The sequence below is a fragment of the Erpetoichthys calabaricus genome, chromosome 1 (assembly GCF_900747795.2).
Source record: "Erpetoichthys calabaricus chromosome 1, fErpCal1.3, whole genome shotgun sequence".
In the NCBI taxonomy this organism is placed as follows: Eukaryota; Metazoa; Chordata; class Cladistia; order Polypteriformes; family Polypteridae; genus Erpetoichthys; species Erpetoichthys calabaricus.
This window is the reverse complement of record NC_041394.2, coordinates 68765707-68787404: the sequence shown is the minus strand read 5'-3', so window position 1 is coordinate 68787404 and position 21698 is coordinate 68765707. Positions and strand designations below refer to the sequence as shown.

The 21698-nt window shown below is 38.6% G+C and overlaps 1 protein-coding gene across 3 annotated transcripts in view; it reads right to left on the bottom strand.

Moving 5' to 3' along the window:
• Nucleotides 1-21698, bottom strand: part of LOC114669366 (lymphocyte antigen 75-like) — a 59566-nt gene that overhangs the window by 29940 nt on the left and 7928 nt on the right. For 2 of the 3 annotated variants that reach the window (XM_051933011.1, XM_051933016.1), the window contains exons 2-7: nucleotides 17304-17349; nucleotides 14584-14619; nucleotides 10687-10737; nucleotides 5343-5675; nucleotides 3097-3495; nucleotides 2649-2963 (exon numbers count right to left, since the gene is read on the bottom strand). In XM_051933011.1, the coding sequence (XP_051788971.1) occupies nucleotides 2649-2963; nucleotides 3097-3495; nucleotides 5343-5675; nucleotides 10687-10737; nucleotides 14584-14619; nucleotides 17304-17340 (1171 nt within the window). In that variant the 5' untranslated portion in view covers nucleotides 17341-17349. The remainder of the gene's footprint in view (nucleotides 1-2648; nucleotides 2964-3096; nucleotides 3496-5342; nucleotides 5676-10686; nucleotides 10738-14583; nucleotides 14620-17303; nucleotides 17350-21698) is intronic. The other variant, XM_051933013.1, reaches the window with a different exon arrangement.

Sequence of the window (21698 nt, the reverse complement as noted above, 5' to 3'; positions counted from 1 at the left end):
CTCCATTGCATGTGTTTAGCGGTGTAGCAGTGAAAAACGTCCCCCTTAAACAGTTTCCCGCTGCGCCACGTTCCGAACGTTGTTTAGGCAATTTAAACTGGTGTTGCGGTATATAAGAAAAATCCATATCATAACAAAAATAAAAAACAGTTTTCGGTATGAACCGGTATACCGCCCAGCACTAATTTAAACTCATCCACCTTCGCCAACTCTACTCCTTACATCCTCACCATCCCACTGACCTCCCTCTCATTTACACACATGTGTTCTGTCTTATTCCTACTGACCCTCATTCCTCTCCTCTCTAGAGCATATCTCCACCTCTCCAGGGTCTCCTCAACCTGCTCCCTACTATCGCTACAGAGCACAATGTCATCAGCAAACATCATAGTCCACGGGGATTCCTGTCTAATCTCATCTGTCAACCTGTCCATCACCATTGCAAATAAGAAAGGGCTCAGAGCCGATCCCTGATGTAATCCCACCTCCACCTTGAATGCATCCATCACTCCTACCGCAGACTTCACCACTGTCACACTTCCTCGTACATATCCTATACAACTCTTACATACTTCTCTGCCACTCCTGACTATCTCATACAATACCACAGCTGCTCTTGAGGCACCCTGTTGTATGCTTTCTCCAGGTTCACAAAGACGCAATGCAACTCCTTCTGGCCTTCTCTATACTTCTCCATCAACATCCTCAGAGCAAATGTCGCATCTGTAGTGCTCTTTCTTGGCATGAAACCATACTGCTGCTCACTAATCATCACCTCACTTCTTCACTTAGTTTCCACTACTTTTTCCCATAACTTCATGCTGTGGTTCATTAATCTGTAGCTATTACAGTCCTGCACATCCCTTTAATTCTTAAATATTGGAACCAGTGCACTTCTTCTCCACTCCTCAGGCATCCTCCCACTTTCCAAGATTCCATTAAACAATCTAGTTAAAAACTCCACTGCCATCTCTCCTAAACACCTCCATGCTTCCACAGGCATGTCATCTGGACCAACGGCCTTTCCATTTTTCATCCTCTTCATAGTTGTCCTTACTTCCTCTTTGCTAATCCGTTGCACTTCCTGATTCACTATCTCCACATCATCCAACCTCTTCTCTAGCTCATTCTCTTCATTCATCAGCCTCTTTCCATCTGCTCAACACACTCTCCTCGCTTATGAGTACATTTCCATCTTTATCCTTTATCACCCTAACCTGCTGCACATCTTTCCCAGCTCGGTCCCTCTGTCAAGCCAATCGGTACAGGTCCTTTTCTCCCTCCTTAGTGTCCAACCTCTCATACAACTCATCATACGCCTTTTCTTTAGCCTTCACCACCTCTCTCTTCACCTTGCGCCTTTTCTCCTTGTACTCTTGACTCTCTGACTATCCCACTTCTTCTTTGCCATCCTCTTCCTGTGTATACTCTCCTGTATTTCCTCATTCCACCACCAGGTTCCAACTTCCACCATTTGATCCTTGGCTCTGCCCTTACTCTCCTCCTCTTGATCACCAGCGTCATCCTACAGACCACCATCCTATGCTGCTTAACTACACTTTCCCCTGCCACCACTTTGCAGTCTTCAATCTCCTTCAGATTGACTCTTCTGCATAGGATGTAATCTACCTGTGTGCATCTTTCTCCACTATTGTACATAACCCTATGTTCCTCCCTCTTCTTAAAATACGTATTCACCACAGCCATGTCCGTCCTTTTGGCAAAATCCACTATTCTTTGACCTTCTTCATTCCTCTCCTTGACCCCATACCTACCCATCACCCCGTCGTCCCCTCTATTTCCTTCACCAACTTGTCCAATCACCACTTTCTGTCCCTTGGGTACACTGTTCATCACTTCATCCAACTCACTCCAGAAATCTTTTTTCACCACCATCGCACACCCAACTTGCAAGGCATATGCACTAACAACATTCATCATCACACCTCCAGTTTCCAGCCTCATAATCATTAGTCTGTGTGACACTCTTTTCACCTCCAATACACTCTTGACATACTGTTCCTTCAGAATAACCCCTATGCCATTTCTCCTCCCATCCACACCATGATAGAACAATTTGAATCCACCTCCGATCCACCTGGCCTTACTCCCCTTCCATTTAGTCTCTTGCACGCACAATATATCAACCTTCCTTCTCTCCATCATATCTGCTAACTTTTTCCCCTTACCCGTCATACTGCCAACATTCAAAGTTCCTACCCTCAGTTCCACTCTCTTTACCTTCCTCCTCTCGTCCTGCCTCCGGACATGTCTCCCCCTTCTTCTTCGGCCAACAGTAGCCCAATTTCCACCAGCACGCTGTTGGCTAACAGTACTGGTGGCAGTCATTGTTAGCCCAGGGCTCGACCGATCCGGTATGGAAATTTGTATTGTTGTCCGCATATTGATTTGGCAAAACTTTACACATGGATGCCCTTCCTGACTGTATGTAAATCTCATATGGAATTTAATTAAAGTGAAAGACTCTGATTCATAGCACTCTCATTTATAAAATAGGAATAAAGAAATATAAGTAACATAATAGTAACATACTATAGCTGTGTATGCAATGTTTCAGTTTTGTTTTGTAGTTATCATTTGGGCCTGCAGTTGTTTTACACACTACATTAACATTAAAATATTTTCACCTTTATAGCACATGAAAGGTTTCTGTTGATTGCAGTCTGAGTCATTCCAAGAGCCGTCTGCCTGGAACACAGCACAAGAAAAGTTATGTATCCAGTTTGTGTAGGCGACAGGATCTCCATTGGACCAGTACCAGTGGTTAGTTTCATGCCGGAGACCAATCCAACTTCTATTGTCTGATATATTTAGCAGCTCCGAATTTACTGTTTCATTCTCAACTGTCACCAGGTCAGTGTTGTTGGCTCTGCAATACTTCTGAGCATCATCCCAGGACATTGGCGTTGACACAAAGTAATATGAGGTGGAAACATTAGTTCCTGAGAAGAAACAGGCATAAATGCAAATATTAAGCTTTTAATTACCTGCTTGGAGGTAACTCCTTTAGTTAACTGAATACCATTTTTAAGCGACAATAATGTTGCTAAAACATGAGATAACCAAAAATCTTACTGTTGGTACAGAAAAAGGTCTTCATGTTATTGCAGTTAGCATCATTCCATCCTTTTGCTTGAGAGTTATTTTTCCCACAATTGTTGCCATTCTCATTACAGGTAGGGACATTCCGTTGAAAGGTATTTACCACACACTTTTCAATATGATTGCAATTGTCTGGATTACCAATATTCCAGTTTCGAAATGTTGAATTCCCTCCATCAGACCACTTCCAAGGGTTGTTGAACAGACCAATCCAGAAGTTGTCCCCCTGTGCGTTCTTCCTCATCGCCTCATTTTCAGTCTCATTTCTTATACTGACCAGGTCAGTGTAGTTCACTCGACAGTAGTTCTGAGCTCTGCTCCAATTCATAGACGTATTTATCCAGAAATATGCTTCCATGATGTTTCCAGTCTCTGAAAATAGGGAACATAGAATTGTATTTGCAAGAAGGACAACTAATAAAAAGAATTAAAACACTGTGAACATATGTCGGCCTGTAAAATTTTAAGGTAATCTTTTGAAATAAGGTACATAAAGATAGGCATTCTGAAATAAATAGGGCTGGCATTACCAGAACCATTCAGAAATATGACGTTTGGAAAACTTTCTTTGTTAAATAAAAACTAAGTACTTTAAAACTACATTAAAAGTAAGGATATTTTCAAATAAACCTGAAATAATTAAGTTTAATGTAAGTACTGTATACTAATAAAGGGCAATAAAATAATGAAGCAGTATTTTATAATAGCTAGATTATATTTATTTATGCATTTGTTTCATAATTTAATGACTCCTTTATACATACACAAATGCATTTCCATAGAAAACAAACCAAATCCCCAATACAAGTTCTTGAAATGAAAGCAGAGTTGTGCAGGCGGCAGAGACCCCTCTCTGTCACATAGACTAACAACAACCCACTAACTAACAATAGGACATCAGCCGATGCCATTTTTACATCACATGTATTGGAATGTGGTGCTTGTGAAAGTTGTTTCACTACGTATTTAGTCTCTCTTTGAATTATGGTATGTGATATTGTGAAATGCTATTTTATGTACACTACTATTTTGTGATATTTTTAAAATATGACTAATTATTACAAAACCATGTAATAAACAAAAATGTAATCTCTCTTTCTTTGATGTATGGTAGTAAAAATAAACAAAATTATAAATGCTCCAACCTTCTGAACAGTTAACTAAGTTCCCGGAACACACCTGAATGTCACAGCATACTGTATGTACATTTTTTAACTTTGTTCAGATTTGTGGAGATATTCAGTATTGAAAAATAGGAAAGCATTCATTCTTAATGTTTTCTTTTTTTCATCAGCAGTAAATTATCAAACTTATATAGGCGGCACACAGATTCATTTGAGTTACATTATACTGCATGAGTTTCTGCTTTTCTCTGCTCTGAACTTCTATATCAATTCCCTTATTGTAGTAAAAGATGGAGGATGATTCCTTGCCAGATGAAAACGTAGCAAAGTTTTTAACTTTACATTTACGTTTCTCTTGAACTGCTGTGTTTTGCTTATGTTCCTACTGCTGCTGCCTCATAAATCTAGACCTGTTAATCAAAAATCTGCTCAAAATCTGTGTTGGGCCAGCATGCTCTCCCTATTGAAGAGTGTTTTTTTGAAGCATTCCAGTTTTTCTCCAACATTGCAAAGGCATAAATATGAAGTCAACTGCCATCTCTAAATTAGCTTCATATGAGTGAGTGTGGATAAATGTGGCCTGTAATGCATTAGAGCCTTGTCCAGAGTTGAACCTTGTCCTGCTCTCAATGGTACCTGGATAGGGTCAGGCCACTGTAACCCAAAACTGGATTCTGCGAGCAGTGGATGAAAAAATGCATTTCTTTAACTCTGAATTGCAGACCATGTAGAAAGAAATTTTATTTCTGTACTGCCATATTACAAATTTAATGACATTATCCTGTTGTGGTAATGCTGTGTACTCTCTGCTATTGGCTATAATTTGAACAACAGTTTATTTTAGAAAAACTGTAACCATGGAAGAATGTTTTTTTATGGGTCTTGTGTGGAATTTGTGTGACATTTTATTATTTGTCAGAAATGAAAGAAAATTTAGATTTGGGTAATGTATGTATGCTTTTAATATTTATAAATAAAATATAATAAAATAAAGTTCTGGATGAGATTAAATGATATGAATAGGGTACAGTTTTAGTTTAAATCAAACTTTTTAATTTAATTTTAATAACATTATACTTATTACAGATACTTAACTGTTGTAGCATATAAAAGTTTTATTTTCATTACAGACTGAATCACTCCAGGATCCATTGGACTGAGCAAAAGCACAGAACAAGTCTCTGTCCCAGTTTGAATATGTAAGTTTTTCCCCGTCTGACCAGTGCCAGTTGCTACTATCACAATGCAACCCAATCCAAAATTCTTGGATTTTTGAATTGTTTAGGAGTTGCCCAATATCTTCTTCTTTATAGACAGTTACCAAATCTGCAGCTCTATTCCTGCAGTAGTTCTGTGGTGCAGTCCATGTCATGTTATCTTTCACAAAATCAAGGAGTGCAACATTGTAGGACACAGCTGAGCTTGACCCTAAAAATAGAACATTCACAAATAAGACCAAATTTTAATACAGTACTTGATTTAATTTATAAATAGAGTAGATGATGAGAACCAGAGGTAAATACAAGGGAAATTAACATGCTGCTGAAGAGTACAATCACTTTGCCAACCCAGAGAGGTAAACATCCTAAACTTAAGTCCAGTACCAGATTGTTTAGGATGCTTTATTAACCAATACATTTAAATAATTATAGTTTATTCCCAGTTTTGTATTTAAAAGAAAAAGTTTTCTTATAGAGTAAAGAAATAACTCTAGACTATTAAAAGACCTTGTTAGGGACCAATTGAAAATTTGAAAAATTTTTAATTACAAATATTGTGTAGCCCTATCCTTGCAGGTCTATTTTTGTTCCAGCATAGATGTTGTATTTGTTCTTTGTATATATTTATCCATCTAGCCATCCTCCATTACTTAACCTGCTTTAACAAGTGTAGATGGTGAGGAGCTTGGGCCTACATCAGCAACATCAGGAACAAGACATGCAATACAATACAATACAATATATCTTTGTATAGCCCAAAATCACACAAGGAGTGCCGCAATGGGCTTTAAGAGGCCCTGCCTTTTGACAGCCCCCCAGCCTTGACTCTGAAGACAAAAAAGAACTCCCAAAAAAACCCTTGTAGTGAAAAAATGGAAGAAACCTTGGGAAAGGCAATTCAAAGAAGAGACCCCTTTCCAGGTAGGTTGGATGTGTAGTGGGTGTCAAAAAAAGCAGGTAAATACAATACAATACACAGAACACAAGTAATCCTCAATACTAGTGCAATAGAAATAAATGCATCAACCAGTCTATTCCTTGATACTTTCACACACAATAACACAGGACTCATTTGAGTGCTAATTAGTCTAATCTGTATGTTTTGAGACAAAACAGAAAAAGCTGTCAAACAACCCACAAAATAAAGTTGACCATGTAACATCAACTCTGAAAATGAATGGACCAACGTTCAAACACAGTTTCCTAGAGCTGTGAGGCAACAGCACTGATCAATCAGCCATTACACTGTCTTTGTGTATTAATTGGATCAAATCCATTTAATCATCCACCTTATAGCCTGTGTATCTAGTTCAGGGCTATGAAGTGGTAGTGCTCAAAAATTAAAGTTCAGCGCTTTGTTCAAATGCCACACGATTGTGTACATACACAAGTTTTGAATTGCACTGTGTCACTGTTATTCCAACTCCAGCCTTCAAAGACTTCACTGAAGAAAACTTTAAACTGAATTTCACCCACTTAGACAACCTTTCTAATCAAGTATCTGTACTGACATTCATCGAATTGCATTGATCCAAACCTGAACCGAGGGAGGCAGTAGATAATTTTAAAATTTTATTCAAACTTGTTCATATAGTCTAATAAAGATCATATTCAAACTAATGAATTAGACATAGTGCACTCACATCTGTGCCCATGTTCTCACCAGAGACAGAAGAGGGCACATGTAATGGTTGCTGTGAAAAAAAATCATGGAAGGACAAGCCTCCTTGTGTGTTGTGTGTGTGTGCGTGTGTGTGTGCGTGTGTGTGTGTGTGTGTGTGTGTGTGTGCACATTTTAGTGAATGGGTGATCTAAACACAAAGGTCTGGCAAATGCTCCATCAATCAGGTCTCTAACTGCAAAAAGAATTAAAATGTGCTGAAAGCAGAAGGGGGCTGTGTACCAAGGTACCTCCTTAAATTCTCAGTTTCGAGGCATGTCATTCACCTAAAAACTTCAGCTAAACACATGAAGCTTGCACTGCTGGTGTCCATGTTAAGATAATAAATAGTATGGCACACCATTTTTTTTTAAATACCGGTACAGTACTCTTATTTAATCCTTGTTTTGAAGGCACAATAAAGTCCCTGAGTTTACTTGTATATAAAAGTTCTGATTTTTTAATGAATCTTGAGTTGCATTTCTTTTGTTTGTTTTGTTTGTTTATTGAAATAGAGGAAGATAGGGGAATAGGTGGGTCACTCCAGAACATGCAGTAATTTCTTCTTTTAAAATAAAAATACCATTTATAAGTCAACAATAATCTGTACATTTACTGAACAGTATATAAGGTAAATCTAAATGGATGCTTCAGTATTAATGAAATGTAACAACTTACCTTGTTTTTATTTCTTTTTTGTTTTTCTGTTTTTTTCCTGTCGTTTTGTTTTAAAATAACTAAATGAATTCAAGATGATATGTGATAATCATGAAGTTGTAATCGTACTACATGATTGTTTTCATTTGGATTCATCTATTCAATTGTTTCTGTTAGTTTTTTGTCCTTTTACAGAATTGTGAATTGCTCATTGTGTAAAAGCAAGTACCCATTACAAAAGAATGGAAGAAGACACAAAATTGACAGCTGCTGACCCTTTGAGGGGTGGGGGGGGGACTTCCTGTTTTTGGTAAAAAATATTTTCAGGTGACTTACAGTATAAATGTTCAAAGTGCTGTGCGGCATGCAGATCAGGCAGCACGATAGCAGCAGCAACAAGCCAGCTGATCGAGCATAGAGGAGGTAAAAATAAATGCTTTTGTTTCTCATTGTGTCACTGTTTTCCGAGGAGTGACCGCATCTCCTTAGCGTATGTTCAGCCCCCCTCTTTACAACATGAGAGGCACAGACGCAAAGTGGCTGGTGTGTAGTTCGCCCTGGGTGGGGGAGGGGGAATAACTCTTTCACTACAGCTTTTTTACTGGCAAATATCAAGAAATAAAAAATGAATGAAAATTGAATGAAATGAAAATAACAATATCTTTAAATTGTACATCTGGTTAACCAAACCTGGGGGTGGGTGAGCAGGGGTATAGCCCCCTAGTGGATATATATATTTAAACTGCAGTTAGGTCTCTATCTGAATTTCATTCTACAGATTTCACCATCTTCACCACAGATACTAAGGCAGTTTTTGATGACCACTATCAGGGCTGAGGTACTTCCAGAATCCACCTAACCACAGTTAGAGAGAGAAGGGCATTTTCTCTTCTTTCTACCTGGAAAATAATTTGCAACCACTGGGACTCAGATTACAAGATACTCATATGCCCTTTAAAGTGTCTCATATGAATGTGGTTACTTTTAGTAGACAAGAGGGTTGGCTCGTTCCAACTTCAAGACACATAACACTGGTGTGTATCTTTTAATGAATTAAAAGTTTTCACTCTATTTTGGGACAGTGGTTTAGATGATGTGGAGAATTCTGGAATCACTGGAAGAGCATGATATTGAAAACTTTATTCTTGAAGCAAATGTAAATTGGTATTGCATTGCCATTCTAGTAATGGATTATTTATAACAAACTCCAGATATGAATGCAATGCATACTTTATAACAGAATACTGTGTAAAACTCAATAATCATTGATGTAGTTGTTTTATCTGACCTAAGGGTGTATGAATATTCAAGTAAAAACAGATGTGGAGACCTGGAAGACCCAGACATGTACTGATTGTTCTGGAAATAAATAATGAATGTTTTTTTTTGAGTGAGGTCAACTTACATCTCCACCAGAGACTGAAAACAGCTGTGGCATATCTCAGAACTCTTAGTATACAACAGAGGTAAGGCACGCTGTTAAACTGAAGAAAGAGATCTTTCTGCAATATTAGTAGGACAGCCGCCAGATTTCAGTGATAGTAGCTGTCCAAGAAGGGACCAAACAAAAGACCTGTCTCTGAAAGAAGTTTAACATGGCCATTGAAAACAGCTTTTGGATGGTCTTGAAAAGGTTCTGGTAATCTACAGTATTTGATAACTCAGGAGATGAAGGCAGGTGGTTCTGAAAAAAAATGTCCACAATTGTTGGATTTATTTGAAAGGTTGAAATATTACTTTAAGAGATTTTATAGTACTAGGGTGTTGTACCGTGTTAGCCATTGTGAATGTAGTGAGAAGTCAAGCTAAATGAAACCTTTTATTGGCAAACTAAAAAGATTACAATATTCAAGCTTTCGAGGCAAGGGCCTGAGTTGCCTCGAAAGCTTGCATATTGTAATCTTTTTAGTTAGCCAATAAAGTGTGTCATTTTGATTGACTTCTCACTGTGAAAGATTCGCTAAATGGCCAGGGGCAGATGTATTGGTTGACTAATTTCAGTGGTTAAGGGCACTGGTGTGAAACTGGTGTAGAATATCTGATGAAAAATGCTCAAAAAACTGGATTGAACTTGGAAAATGATTATGACTATATATAACTCATTGTATTTTACGGGAGATGCAAAAAGGCATGGGCTTCTTGGAACACTGCTGTGTGCCATTTGGTGTATGCATTTTCAAAAAAAGACATACATTAAATGAAATCTGTTGACTATGGATATGAAACAGTACCAGCATTGTGTCTTATCTTCATCTATAATTGGCATTTTTACACAGAAAACATATCAACAGAACTTGATAGAGAGAGTAGACTGGGACCCTAAGAGCTTCATTTCTGCAGTTTGCAGATGATGTTGACTGCTTGACTACATTACCTTGTGATCCCAGACACAAAATGTAGTGGAATAGCCAAGTTTTATAGACCCTTAATGATGAACACCATGAAGGAGAGTATATCCAGGGAAAAAGGGCATTCTGTCTTTAGGCTATGAGATACAGTTACCAGGCCATAGTGGTGAAGCAAGAGCAAAGTCATAGGATGTATATTTTAATTTAACAATTAATCAATGTCCCAGTGATCAACATAGCCTGCTGCTTACATGAAGTGTGAGCAGCCAGTTGAGATGTTTTGGGGAAAACAGCAAGGATACCTCATGGGCACCTACTTTGAGGGGTATACCTGGTGGTTTTTAGTAGGAGAAGACCCAGGATATGCTAGAGGAGTTATACCGGCCTGGTAGTGCTATTTTTGGCCTACTTATAGTGATGGTCTCATCTTATAAGAAAGTGTAGATTACAAGATTATATTAAGATAAAGTAATAATTCTTCACACAAGAATAAATATTTAATACATGATGTTTATTTAATCATTATGGAAGAATAATAGGAACAGTGCACTTACCAGCTCCATTGTTATTATTTACTTGTGTTACTCTGTAGGTCTTTTGTATACCTGTAAAAGATTACATAAACACCTGTCTTGAAAATGTATAATATGTTTCTACATGTATACTGTTCTAAATAGCATTAATCTCCTTAAAATGATTTATTGTTTCTCTATTATATAAAAAATCCTGCGGTGGGACAAGACTTTTTGAAGAGTTTTTTTTAATGTCCTGTAAGACTTTGGCCATGAAATTTTTCAACCATATTCAACCACACACACGATACTCTCTCATCTCATCTCTCATCTCATTAGTGTGAATGCTTTTGTCAGACACAGTTCCTGCTCTCTCAGCTCTTATAAATTTTAACGTTTCCCTCACTTTAAGTGAAGGACGTTTTGGACGTATTATGTCAGAATCTTATTGAAGAATTTCATCACAAAGGGTTATCAACAGAAAAAATGAGTACATGGGCAATCCTAGCAACGAGAAATGATGAACTCAAACAAATTAACGCCAAAAATGTTGATCGGTTAAATGGCAAATTGGTTAAATGCGTATCAATAGACTATACTGAAACAGTTGATGGTGATCGTGCGAAAGATGAAAACATCAACTTACAATATCCCGAAGAATATCTACAACCGTTAACACCGTCCGGTCTTCCACGGCACAAATTACTGTAGAAAGAAGGATGTATCCAAGAAAGGTAATGTAGTAAATCTTCCACGGATAACATTAGAAAACAAATGAGATCTTGATATGTCATTCATATTAAAACGTTAACAGTTTCACATTAAAGTAGCTTGTGCAAAGACAATTAACAAATCTCAGAGCCAAACATTTGAAAATGTCATTTTATTTAATAGAGAGAAAATAAGGAAATTCAATCACAGGCAGTCATACTTTGCATTGTCACGATGAAAGTCCAAACACAGAATCAAAATTCAATGCGGTATTGACGAAAATTTAATTAAAAAAATTGTTTTTACTTAAGTTTTACAGTAAAAGTGCAAGTTTAAAAAGTATTTGCATGTTAATTTCAAAGCCAAATAGAATGAAATCGTATTACTCAACGAATAACTCTAATGCAACATGAAACATAATTTACTTTCAAATTATTACGTTTTCTTATTTTTTAATATGGTTAATTACTCACTGTAATGTAAAATAGTTAGTTCTATTATGCATATGTAACAATTCCCATGAAAATAAAAATTGGTTTAAATTGTACATCCGCATTCCCATACGTGAGCGGCAGAACCACAAAGATGCTAGCGTGTAGCGCAGGCCCAGAGATTGACGTGCGAAGTGAGCAGGGGGCTAAGCCCCCTAGTTTTTCATAAATAACACTGAATTCTGCCTTAGCATATTACTATGTCTTCACACATGATGGAATTCTCAATCCAACAGTCCTTTCCTTTAAAACCTAAGGTGTCTGACTGAATATTGACCATTGACTGCTTCTATTTTTCTAATGAAGTATTATTTGCAAATATCAAAGCAGGCAGCAATGTACAGGCCAACCTGGTCCCATTTTGCCAACGTATGTTAATCATAGTGTGTTTAAATTTGGCAAGACAGAGAAAGAGGGAAAGAAAAAAATGGAAGAGGTTATTAAAAATTAATTCATTCATGTGTTCAAAATTTGATTTCTCAAACCACAGATAGAAGTTTCAGATATTGCAGAATGGGAATGAGAACTTTTCTGCAAAGGAGCCGAACTTTTCTTATAAAATTTAATTGTACTTTAACAAAATGCCTTTATTCCTATTTTTTACGCCAAAATGGCATATGTTACTTGAATACTGAAAAATGTATCTTGCCAGTTAATGCTTTTGCGTTTATGTTGATGATTAGTGAAAGTTGAAAGTGTAAAAAGATCTGCAGCATTGTAAATCTTGAAATTTAGGAATAATGCTGTGGAATGTTGCTTGGTTGTACATCTTTTTGTTGATAAGAACCGGTTAAAACCAAATCCACCCATCACAAAGCATGTACGCCATTTATGCTTTCATAAATTGTTTCTATGTTATACAAGTAAGGAACTGTGCTGGTATCCAGAAGGTTGCCGGTTCGAATCCCCATCACTGCTAAAAGAGATCCTACTCTGCTGGGCCCTTGAGCAAGACCCTTAACCTGTAATTGCTCCAGGGGCGCTGTACAATGGCTGACCCTGTGCTCTGACCCCAAGGGGTATGCGAAAACTAACAAATTCCTATTACAAGAAATTGTATAAGGCAAAATAAAGAACAAAAAAAAAGTATGCCACACTATTGTCTCCTGCTTCAGATTTCAGATCTTTGAAAGTGATTGTGGAAGTAAAGTTGCCTTAGAAACATAAACATACTTATGCATAGCTACAGTTTACAAAGTTAGACAAATAAGCTGATAAAAGATAGGAGAGGGAGAAAGAAAAATCAAGTGGCGTTTTCAAGTGCCACCTGCCTACAGCACTACTGGTCAAGCCAGGTTGTATGAAGAGAATGGCACACTGTATTTTGCTTTAGTTTGTATCACTAGCTACTTTATTGATCCTTAAATATGAAAATGTATTAAGCCCGACTTCCTGCTTGAACCTTTCCACTGTTCTACCACTGGGGCTGGAAACTAAGTTGTATTCTCAGCTAGACCAGTCAGGGGTGGGGAGGATACTCTCCTGATAGAAGGCACAGTGATAGTCATACCTGGGTAAAGTCTGAAGGAGCTGCTGACCAAGGTTAATAGACTGTAGTCCTGGATGCAAGTGAATTGCAACTATGATCTGTATATTCAGGAATTACATTTAAGACCTCTTTAAGCATACTTGCATTCATTTTTCAAATAACAATCGAGTCATTACACAATGACAAAAATACATATTTGTAGCATAAACAAGCTATGCCATGGATGGCAATGAGGGCCACTGGTTAGCCTTGCTCCAGGGTGACAACTGTCACATATTTTTTTTGTATTTACACATAGGTTAGAGTTAATGTCTCTTAGCCTTTTCCATTTAATTCCTGGGCCAGTGGCATTAACATGTAGCTCCTTATGTTCGAGAGAACCCCTCTCACCTGTTCAAGGCATGTATGCCTAGAGCCCCTGATCGTGGAGTGGCCAACCCTGGTGTTTCCTGTTTAACATTCTGAACTGTTAATAACTGTTAATTTCTCAATATTTATTTCATTTTTTAATCTTTTAAGTAATGGACTATGAATGGCTTGAAGCATTAATAGTACACAAATTATGAACATCACTCATAAATTGTGTAGATCTTGACAGATTTCTGGCATCCCGGCTGAAAGGTGAAACAAAGATCCTTGGGCATGTAACAGCAATCTTTAAATTTTGTTACATTAATTTGACATCCCTAAGTGAGCATTTTTTTACATTCACAATGACAACACTGATAATTAATTAACTGATTGAGTAACATCAAGATCAATTCTTCTTCTCACACCATACAGCACTTTCCTACAGTGACCAAAGTGTTAGGACCAAAGTCTAAATGAAATACCATAGGTTGGTTTAATCATAAACACAAATGCCAATGAACAAATCATACATAACATTGTAGTGAGGGAAAGCTTCATTTTCACATGTTCATAAATCAAAACTGCTGACCTTTAAAGAGATGTGAAAAGATGGTGAAAGTACAGAGATGAGAAGAAAACATAGCACATGGCATTATGTCTTTAGAGATTTACTGAAGACAGCACTCCATGTGGGTCACAAGGCTACATTGACAGAAATAAAGAACACCTCATCAAGATGAAAACCAACAATGATTACAATGTGAAGAAATAAAATAGCACTTAAGGTTTTTGGATAGCTATTAAATAAAGATTTATTTTTGCCTTTAATCAATTGTAAATTTTGGATGTAATTCTTGTAAACAAATATGTGTTCTTCATTAAGAATATTGAACTCACCATCTATTATTTCTCCCCTGCTGCTCTTCAATGTACCTGAAACAGATTACACACCCATCAAAGTCTTTTCTCATCATGTTGTTCTGCTTCATTTCACAGAAAACATTATAAATGAACACGAATGATGATTCAAACAATATCAATAATATGTGAAACTACTATTATAAGAAAAGAAATGAGAGTAAGAAACTGTAAGGCAGCTCAGTACTGTAGGACACAGAAAGGCAAAGGCCCACCTAGGATTGCCTGTAGTGAAAGCAAAAAAAATGATCCCTCATTACCGGAAAATACAGTTAGAAGGAGGATATTCAATGCACAGAGTCATGATGCACTAATAAAGAAGAAGAAGAACAGGACGTTCAATAGGTAGTCTGGTTTACCTGCCAAATTCCAAAGGCATGCAGGGTAACGTAAGTGGCTTAGTGAAAGTGATCATGGGTCAATATGTGGTCTCAGTTTTGTACCCAAAGCTGCTTAAATAGGCTTTGAGCCTCTGTGACTTTGAACAGGAAAAGCAGGTACAGAAAGTGAATGGAATTCATTTGTGTCCTTCATTTGTTGTGGCTGACTAATCCTAATTTTATAATTTTGCTAAAAATACAAATAATCTTATAAATTGTTCTGAACTGTCCAGTCATTGAAATAAGAAGAAATGACATTTCCAATATTAAATGTCACTCCTGTAGCCTTGAACTGCAAAAATAGATATTAAAATAAATAGATGAATAATTATAGGAGTGTTTGGTTGATATTCTGTAAAATTATCTCACATTTATCATCAGTTTTAAAGAATTCTTCATTGTAATGGACAGCTGGTGCTCTTTCTCAGCTGGAAGACCATCATAAAGGAAGGACAGGGGGTACAGATATGCTATCCCCTAAATGGTATCCTCCCTGGGTTGCAGCAGCTCCTCAGATTCTCGCAGGGTTCCATGGGATTTGAAGTTTGTCACAGACCTGTTAGGTTCTGTGGAGTCACCAGGGGGCGCTGCTTTGGGCTTCCACCACACCTAGGAGTACTTCCAGATAATAGAAATGGGCCACTTGAAGTGCTCCCAGGTGCAGCAGAAAAGGGACCACCTCACTTCACTTGAAGAGCCAGAGGGAGAGGACAAAGCTTACTGAAGGAGGAGTGGAGACAGGAGACAGATAGAGAGAGAGAAAGAAGAGAATGTGCTGTACTGTGCTGTGTTTATTGGTGCCATTTGTATTGGGCTGTGTACTGGGGAACAAAATAAAGGGTTCCACAGTGGAAAATAAACTGTGTGTTTGCTGGTCTTGTGCCTGATGTCTGTTTGTGTTGGGCTTGGGCAGCTGGTGCGCCCCATGGTGGCCACATCATGCAATTGTGATTCAGCACTTGTTTCCATCTGTATCCTTCCTTACATTTTGTATCCTGCTTAAATTGTGGAAATTTATAGATTTTTCAGTCCACAACCAGTCAAAGAAATCAACAAGGCAGAATACCAGCAAGATTATTATGGAGGTTATTAGATAGATAGATAGATAGATAGATAGATAGATAGATAGATAGATAGATAGATAGATAGATAGATAGATAGATAGATAGATAGATAGATAGATAGATAGATAGATAGATAGATAGATAGATAGATAATTTATTAATCCCAATGGGAAATTCACATTCTTCAGCAGCAGCATACTGATACAATAAATAATATTAAATTAAAGAATGATAATAATGCAGATGAAAAACAGACAATAACTATGTATAATGTTAAATGTTAACGTTTACCCCCCCGGATGGAATTAAAGAGTCGCATAGTTTGGGGGAGGAACGATCTCCTCAATCTGTCAGTGGAGCAGGACAGTGACAGCAGTCTGTCGCTGAAGCTGCTCTTCTGTCTGGAGATGATACTATTAAGTGGATGCAGTGGATTCTCCATAATTGATAGGAGCCTGCTGAGCGCCCTTCGCTCTGCCACAGATGTTAAACTGTCCAGCTCCATGCCAACAATAGAGCCTGCCTTCCTCACCAGTTTGTCCAGACGTGAGGCGTCTTTCCTCTTAATGCTGCCTCCCCAGCACACCACTGCGTAGAACAGGGCGCTCGCCACAACTGTCTGATAGAACATCTGCAGCATCTTATTGCAGATGTTGAAGGACGCCAGCCTTCTAAGGAAGTGTAACTGGCTCTGTCCTTTCTTGCACAGCGCATCAGTATTGGCAGTCCAGTCTAATTTATCATCCAGCTGCACTCCCAGATATTTATAGGTCTGCACCATCTGCACACAGTCACCTTTGATGATCACTGGGTCTATGAGGGGTCTGGGCCTCCTAAAATCCTAAAAATTAAGCGTTATATATGTTTTTATGTTGTGCTTGTTTTAGTTCTCTCACTATTAGTATTTACTATGTATTGCACTTCCTTTGCAAAATAATATTGGCAGCATTTCCAATACACAGCTTCAATAGACCTTCTACAGTTATGCAGTGGAAAACTGCTTAGAACTTAGCTAAATAAATCCCACAGATTCTAGAAAAATGTTGTTGTATTGAACACTAGCAGAGAAAAGTTACAAAATGTTTTTCTATACAGATCATTTACAGTAGAACATCATTTTAAAATACAATTCAGTAATGTTGATGTTAAAATATAACAGACATTTAACACAGACACTTCAATCCAAATTATTCCCACTGCATATAGTGGATAATGTTCAATGTCACAATTTATTGAATAATTACAACAGACTTACATGTTAGCATAAGCAGGAACAATACAATTGTTTTCATTTTAAGAATCTGTAGAAAAAAAGACAACAAAGATAGCATTTGTCATTGAGCCATACTTTCTGCCATGTGACATTCTAAATAATTATATATGTGCAGTATGTATTATATATATAAATATAAACTGCTCAAAAAAATTAAAGGAACACTTTGAAAACACTTCATATCTCAATGGGAAAAAGTCATGCTGGAAATCTATACTGATATGGACTGGGCAATGTGTTAGGAACGAAAGGATGTCACATTGTTTAATGGAAATGAAAATTATCAACCTGCAGAGGGCTGAATTCAAAGACACCCCGAAAATCAAAGTGAAAAAATGATGCAGCAGGCTAGTCCATTTTGCCAAAATTTCATTCAGCAACTCAGAATCGTAGTTTGTATGGCCCCCACGTGCTTGTATGCATGCCTGACAAGATTGTGGCACACTCCTAATGAGACAACAGATGATGTCCTGGGGGATCTCCTCCCAGATCTGGACTAGGGCATCACTGAGCTCCTGGACAGTCAGAGGTACAACCTGGTGGAATCAGATGGACCGAAACATAATGTCCCAGATGTGTTCTATTGGATTTATGTCAGGCGAGCGTGGAGGCCAGTCAATGGTATCAATTTCTTCATCCTCCAGGAACTGCCTGCATACTCTAGCCACATGAGGCCGGGCTTTGTCATGCACCAGGACGAACCCAGGGCCCACTGCACCAGCATAATGTCTGACAATGGGTCTAAGGATTTCATTCTGATACCTAATAGCAGTCAAGGTGCCGTTGTCTAGCCTGTAGAGGTCTGTGCATGGATATGCCTCCCCAGGCCATTACTGACCCACCCATAAACCAGTCATACTGAACGTTGTTACAGGCAACATAACGTTCTACACAGCTTCTCCAGACCCTTTCACATCTGTCACATGTGCTCAGGGTGAACCTGCTCTCATCTGTGAAAAGCACAGGGTGCCAGTGGTGGACCTGCCAATTCTGGTATTCTATGGCAAATGCTAAATCGACCTCCACGGTGGTGAGCAGTGAGCACAGGGCTAACTAGAAGACGTCGGGTCCTCAGGCCACGCTCATGAAGTCTGTTTCTGATTGTTTGGTGAGAGACATTCACACCAGTGGCCTGCTGGAGGTCATTTTGTAGAGCTCTGGCAGTGCTCATCCTGTTCTTCCTTGACCAAAGGAGCAGATACCGGTCCTGCTGATGGGTTAAGGACCTTGTACAGCCCTGTCCAGCTCTCCTAGAGTAACTGCCTGTCTTCTGGAATCTTCTCCATGTCCTTGAGACTGTGCTGGGAGACACAACAAACCTTCTGGCAATGGCATGTATTGATGTGCCATGCAACCTCTGTAGGGTCCAGGTATCACCTCAGTCTACCAGTAGGGACACTGACCGTAGCCAAATGCAATACTAGTGAAAAACCAGTAAGAAAAGATGAGGAGGCCTCCACCAATGTCAGTGGCCTCCACCTGTTAAACCATTCCTGTTTTGGTGGTCGTCTCATTGTTGCCCCTCTAGTGCACCTGTTGTTAATGTCATTAACACCAAAGCAGCTGAAAGTGATTAACAACCCCGTCTGCTACTTAACTGACCAGATCAATAGCTCAGAAGTTTCATTGATTTGATGCTATACTCTGATTAAAAAGTGTTCCTTTAATTTTTTGAGAAGTGTGTGTATATATATATATATATATATATATATATACATACAGTACTGTGCAAAAGTTTTAGGCAGGTGTGAAAAAATGCTGTAAACAAAGAATGCTTTCAAAAATGGAAGTGTTAATCATTTATTTTCATCAATCAACAAAATGCAGTGAATGAACAAAACAGAAATCTAAATCAAATCAATATTTGGTGTGACCACCCTTTGCCTTCAAAACAGCATGAGTTCTTCTAGGTACACTTGCACACAGTTTTTGAAGGAACTCGGCTGGTGGGTTGTTCCAAACATCTTGGAGAACTGTGGATGTAGGCTTCCCCAAATCCTTCTGTTTCTTCATGTAATCCCAGACACACTCGATGATGTTGAGATCAGGGCTCTGTGGGGGCCATACCATCACTTTCAGGACTTCTTGTTCTTCTTTACGCTGAAGATAGTTCTTAATGACTTTGGCTGTATGTTTGGGGTCGTTGTCCTGCTGCAGAATAAATTTGGGGCCAATCATACGCCTCCCTGATGGTATTGCATGATGGATAAGTATCTGCCTGTATTTCTCAGCATTGAGAACACCATTAATCCTGACCAAATCTCGAACTCCATTTGCAGAAATGCAGCCCCAAACGTTCAAGGAACCTCCACCATGCTTCACTGTTGCCTGCAGACACTCATTATTGTACTGCTCTCCAGCCTTTCGACGAACAAACTGCCTTCTGCTACAGCCAAATATTTCAAATTTTGACTCATCAGTCCAGAGCACCTGCTGCCATTTTTCTGCACCCTAGTTCCTCTGTTTTCGTGCATACTTGAGTCGCTTGGCCTTGTTTCCACGTCGGAGGTATGGCTTTTTGGCTGCAACTCTTCCATGAAGACCACTTCTGGCCAGACTTCTCCGGACAGTAGATGGGTGTACCTGGGTCCCACTGGTTTCTGCCAGTTCTGAGCTGATGGCACTGCTGGACATCTTCCGATTTCGAAGGGTAATAAGCTTGATGTGTCTTTCATCTGCTGCACTAAGTTTCCTTGGTCGACCACTGCGTCTACGATCCTCAACGTTGCCTGTTTCTTTGTGCTTCTTCAAAAGAGCTTGAACAGCATATCTTGAAACCCCAGTCTGCTTTGAAATCTTTGTCTGGGAGAGACCTTGCTGATGCAGTAGAACTACCTTGTGTCTTGTTGCTGTGCTCAATCTTGGTAGCAGAGTTTGGCTGTTCCTCACACAGTTTTAAGCCTCCTACACAGCTGTTTCTGTTTCAGTTAATGACTGTGTTTCAACCTACGTGTGACATTGATGATCATTAGCACCTGTTTGGTATAATTGGTTGATCATACATCTGACTATAATCCTACAAAATCCCTGACTTTGTGCAAGTGTACCTATAAGAATTGATGTTGGTTTGAAGGCAAAAGGTAGTAACACCAAATATTGATTTGATTTAGATTTTTCTTTTGTTCGCTCACTTTGCATTCTGTAAATTGATAACAATAAACAATCATTATTTATATTTCTGATAGCACTCTTTGTTTACAGCATTCTTTCACACCTGCCTAAAACTTTTGCACAGTACTGTATATATATATAGACCACCCTGGTGGCTATGGGGACCACGGGTACAGAGCTTTGAAGCTCAGCCCTGTAGGGGCCATGGTCACCGCCAGGGGGCGCCCTGATGCCTACGGAGCCCTGGACCTCAGCACTTCCACCACACCCGGAAGTGCTGGGGGGAAGAGGATCGGGGACACCCACAGTGTTTCCGGGTGCGTATCCAGTACTTCCACCACACTGGGGAGTGCCGGTGGAAGCTAATCGGGAGGCACCTGGAGCACATCTGAGTGGGAATAAAAGGGGCCGCCTCCCTCCATTCAGGGACTGGAGTCAGGAGTGAAGGAAGACAAGGTCTTGGAGGAGGAAAGAAGGCAGCCTGAAGAGTGAGACACTTGGATAGGCCTGGACTTTGGGGGAATTTGGGGGTTGTGTGCTGCACTGTACATAATGGTTGGAAATGAATGTGTGTTGGATGACTTACAACGATGTCCGCCTGTCTGTGTCCGGGCTGCTTCCCACTATATATATATACTGTATATATATATACTGTATATATATATATATTCCTCAGCAGACAAATTCATTATGGGAAGAATCTTGTGTATGCATGCTGTCTAATATATGTAAGTTTTTTTAACTATAGCTATAACTGGTAATGGCAATGTATTTTCTTGTCTAGGGATTTCTTTCAGTTACAATTCATACTGTATATCCAATAGAGTTTTAATTGTTTATAAAAAATAACCTAACTTTTGATATCTATCTCTAATTGCAAGCAAAAGAGCTCAATGCTCAGGAGTTTTTGAATAAAATTTCATATTATATTAACATGCTGCTTTGCCTTTAAAATTGAAAGGCATGCATTATCTTTTATAGGGCAGTCCCAAAATATGTAATCTTTTCTCAGGTTAAAACATGATTTTTGGAAATGTCAGCCACATTAGTTACACATAAGAGTCTGCTGCTTTGAATCCACAGCTCAATCCCTAATCATTGCAATGAAGCGAATATTGGAGGCCTGTTTTTCAGCCAAAACACTTATGCAGACACAAAAGGAAGTTTTTATTTTTTTCTCCAAAACATTTGTTCCTCAGGAAACATTATGCATGATAAGGATCTTATACATACAATATGATGCACTGTGTGTCTTTGTGTGCTTTC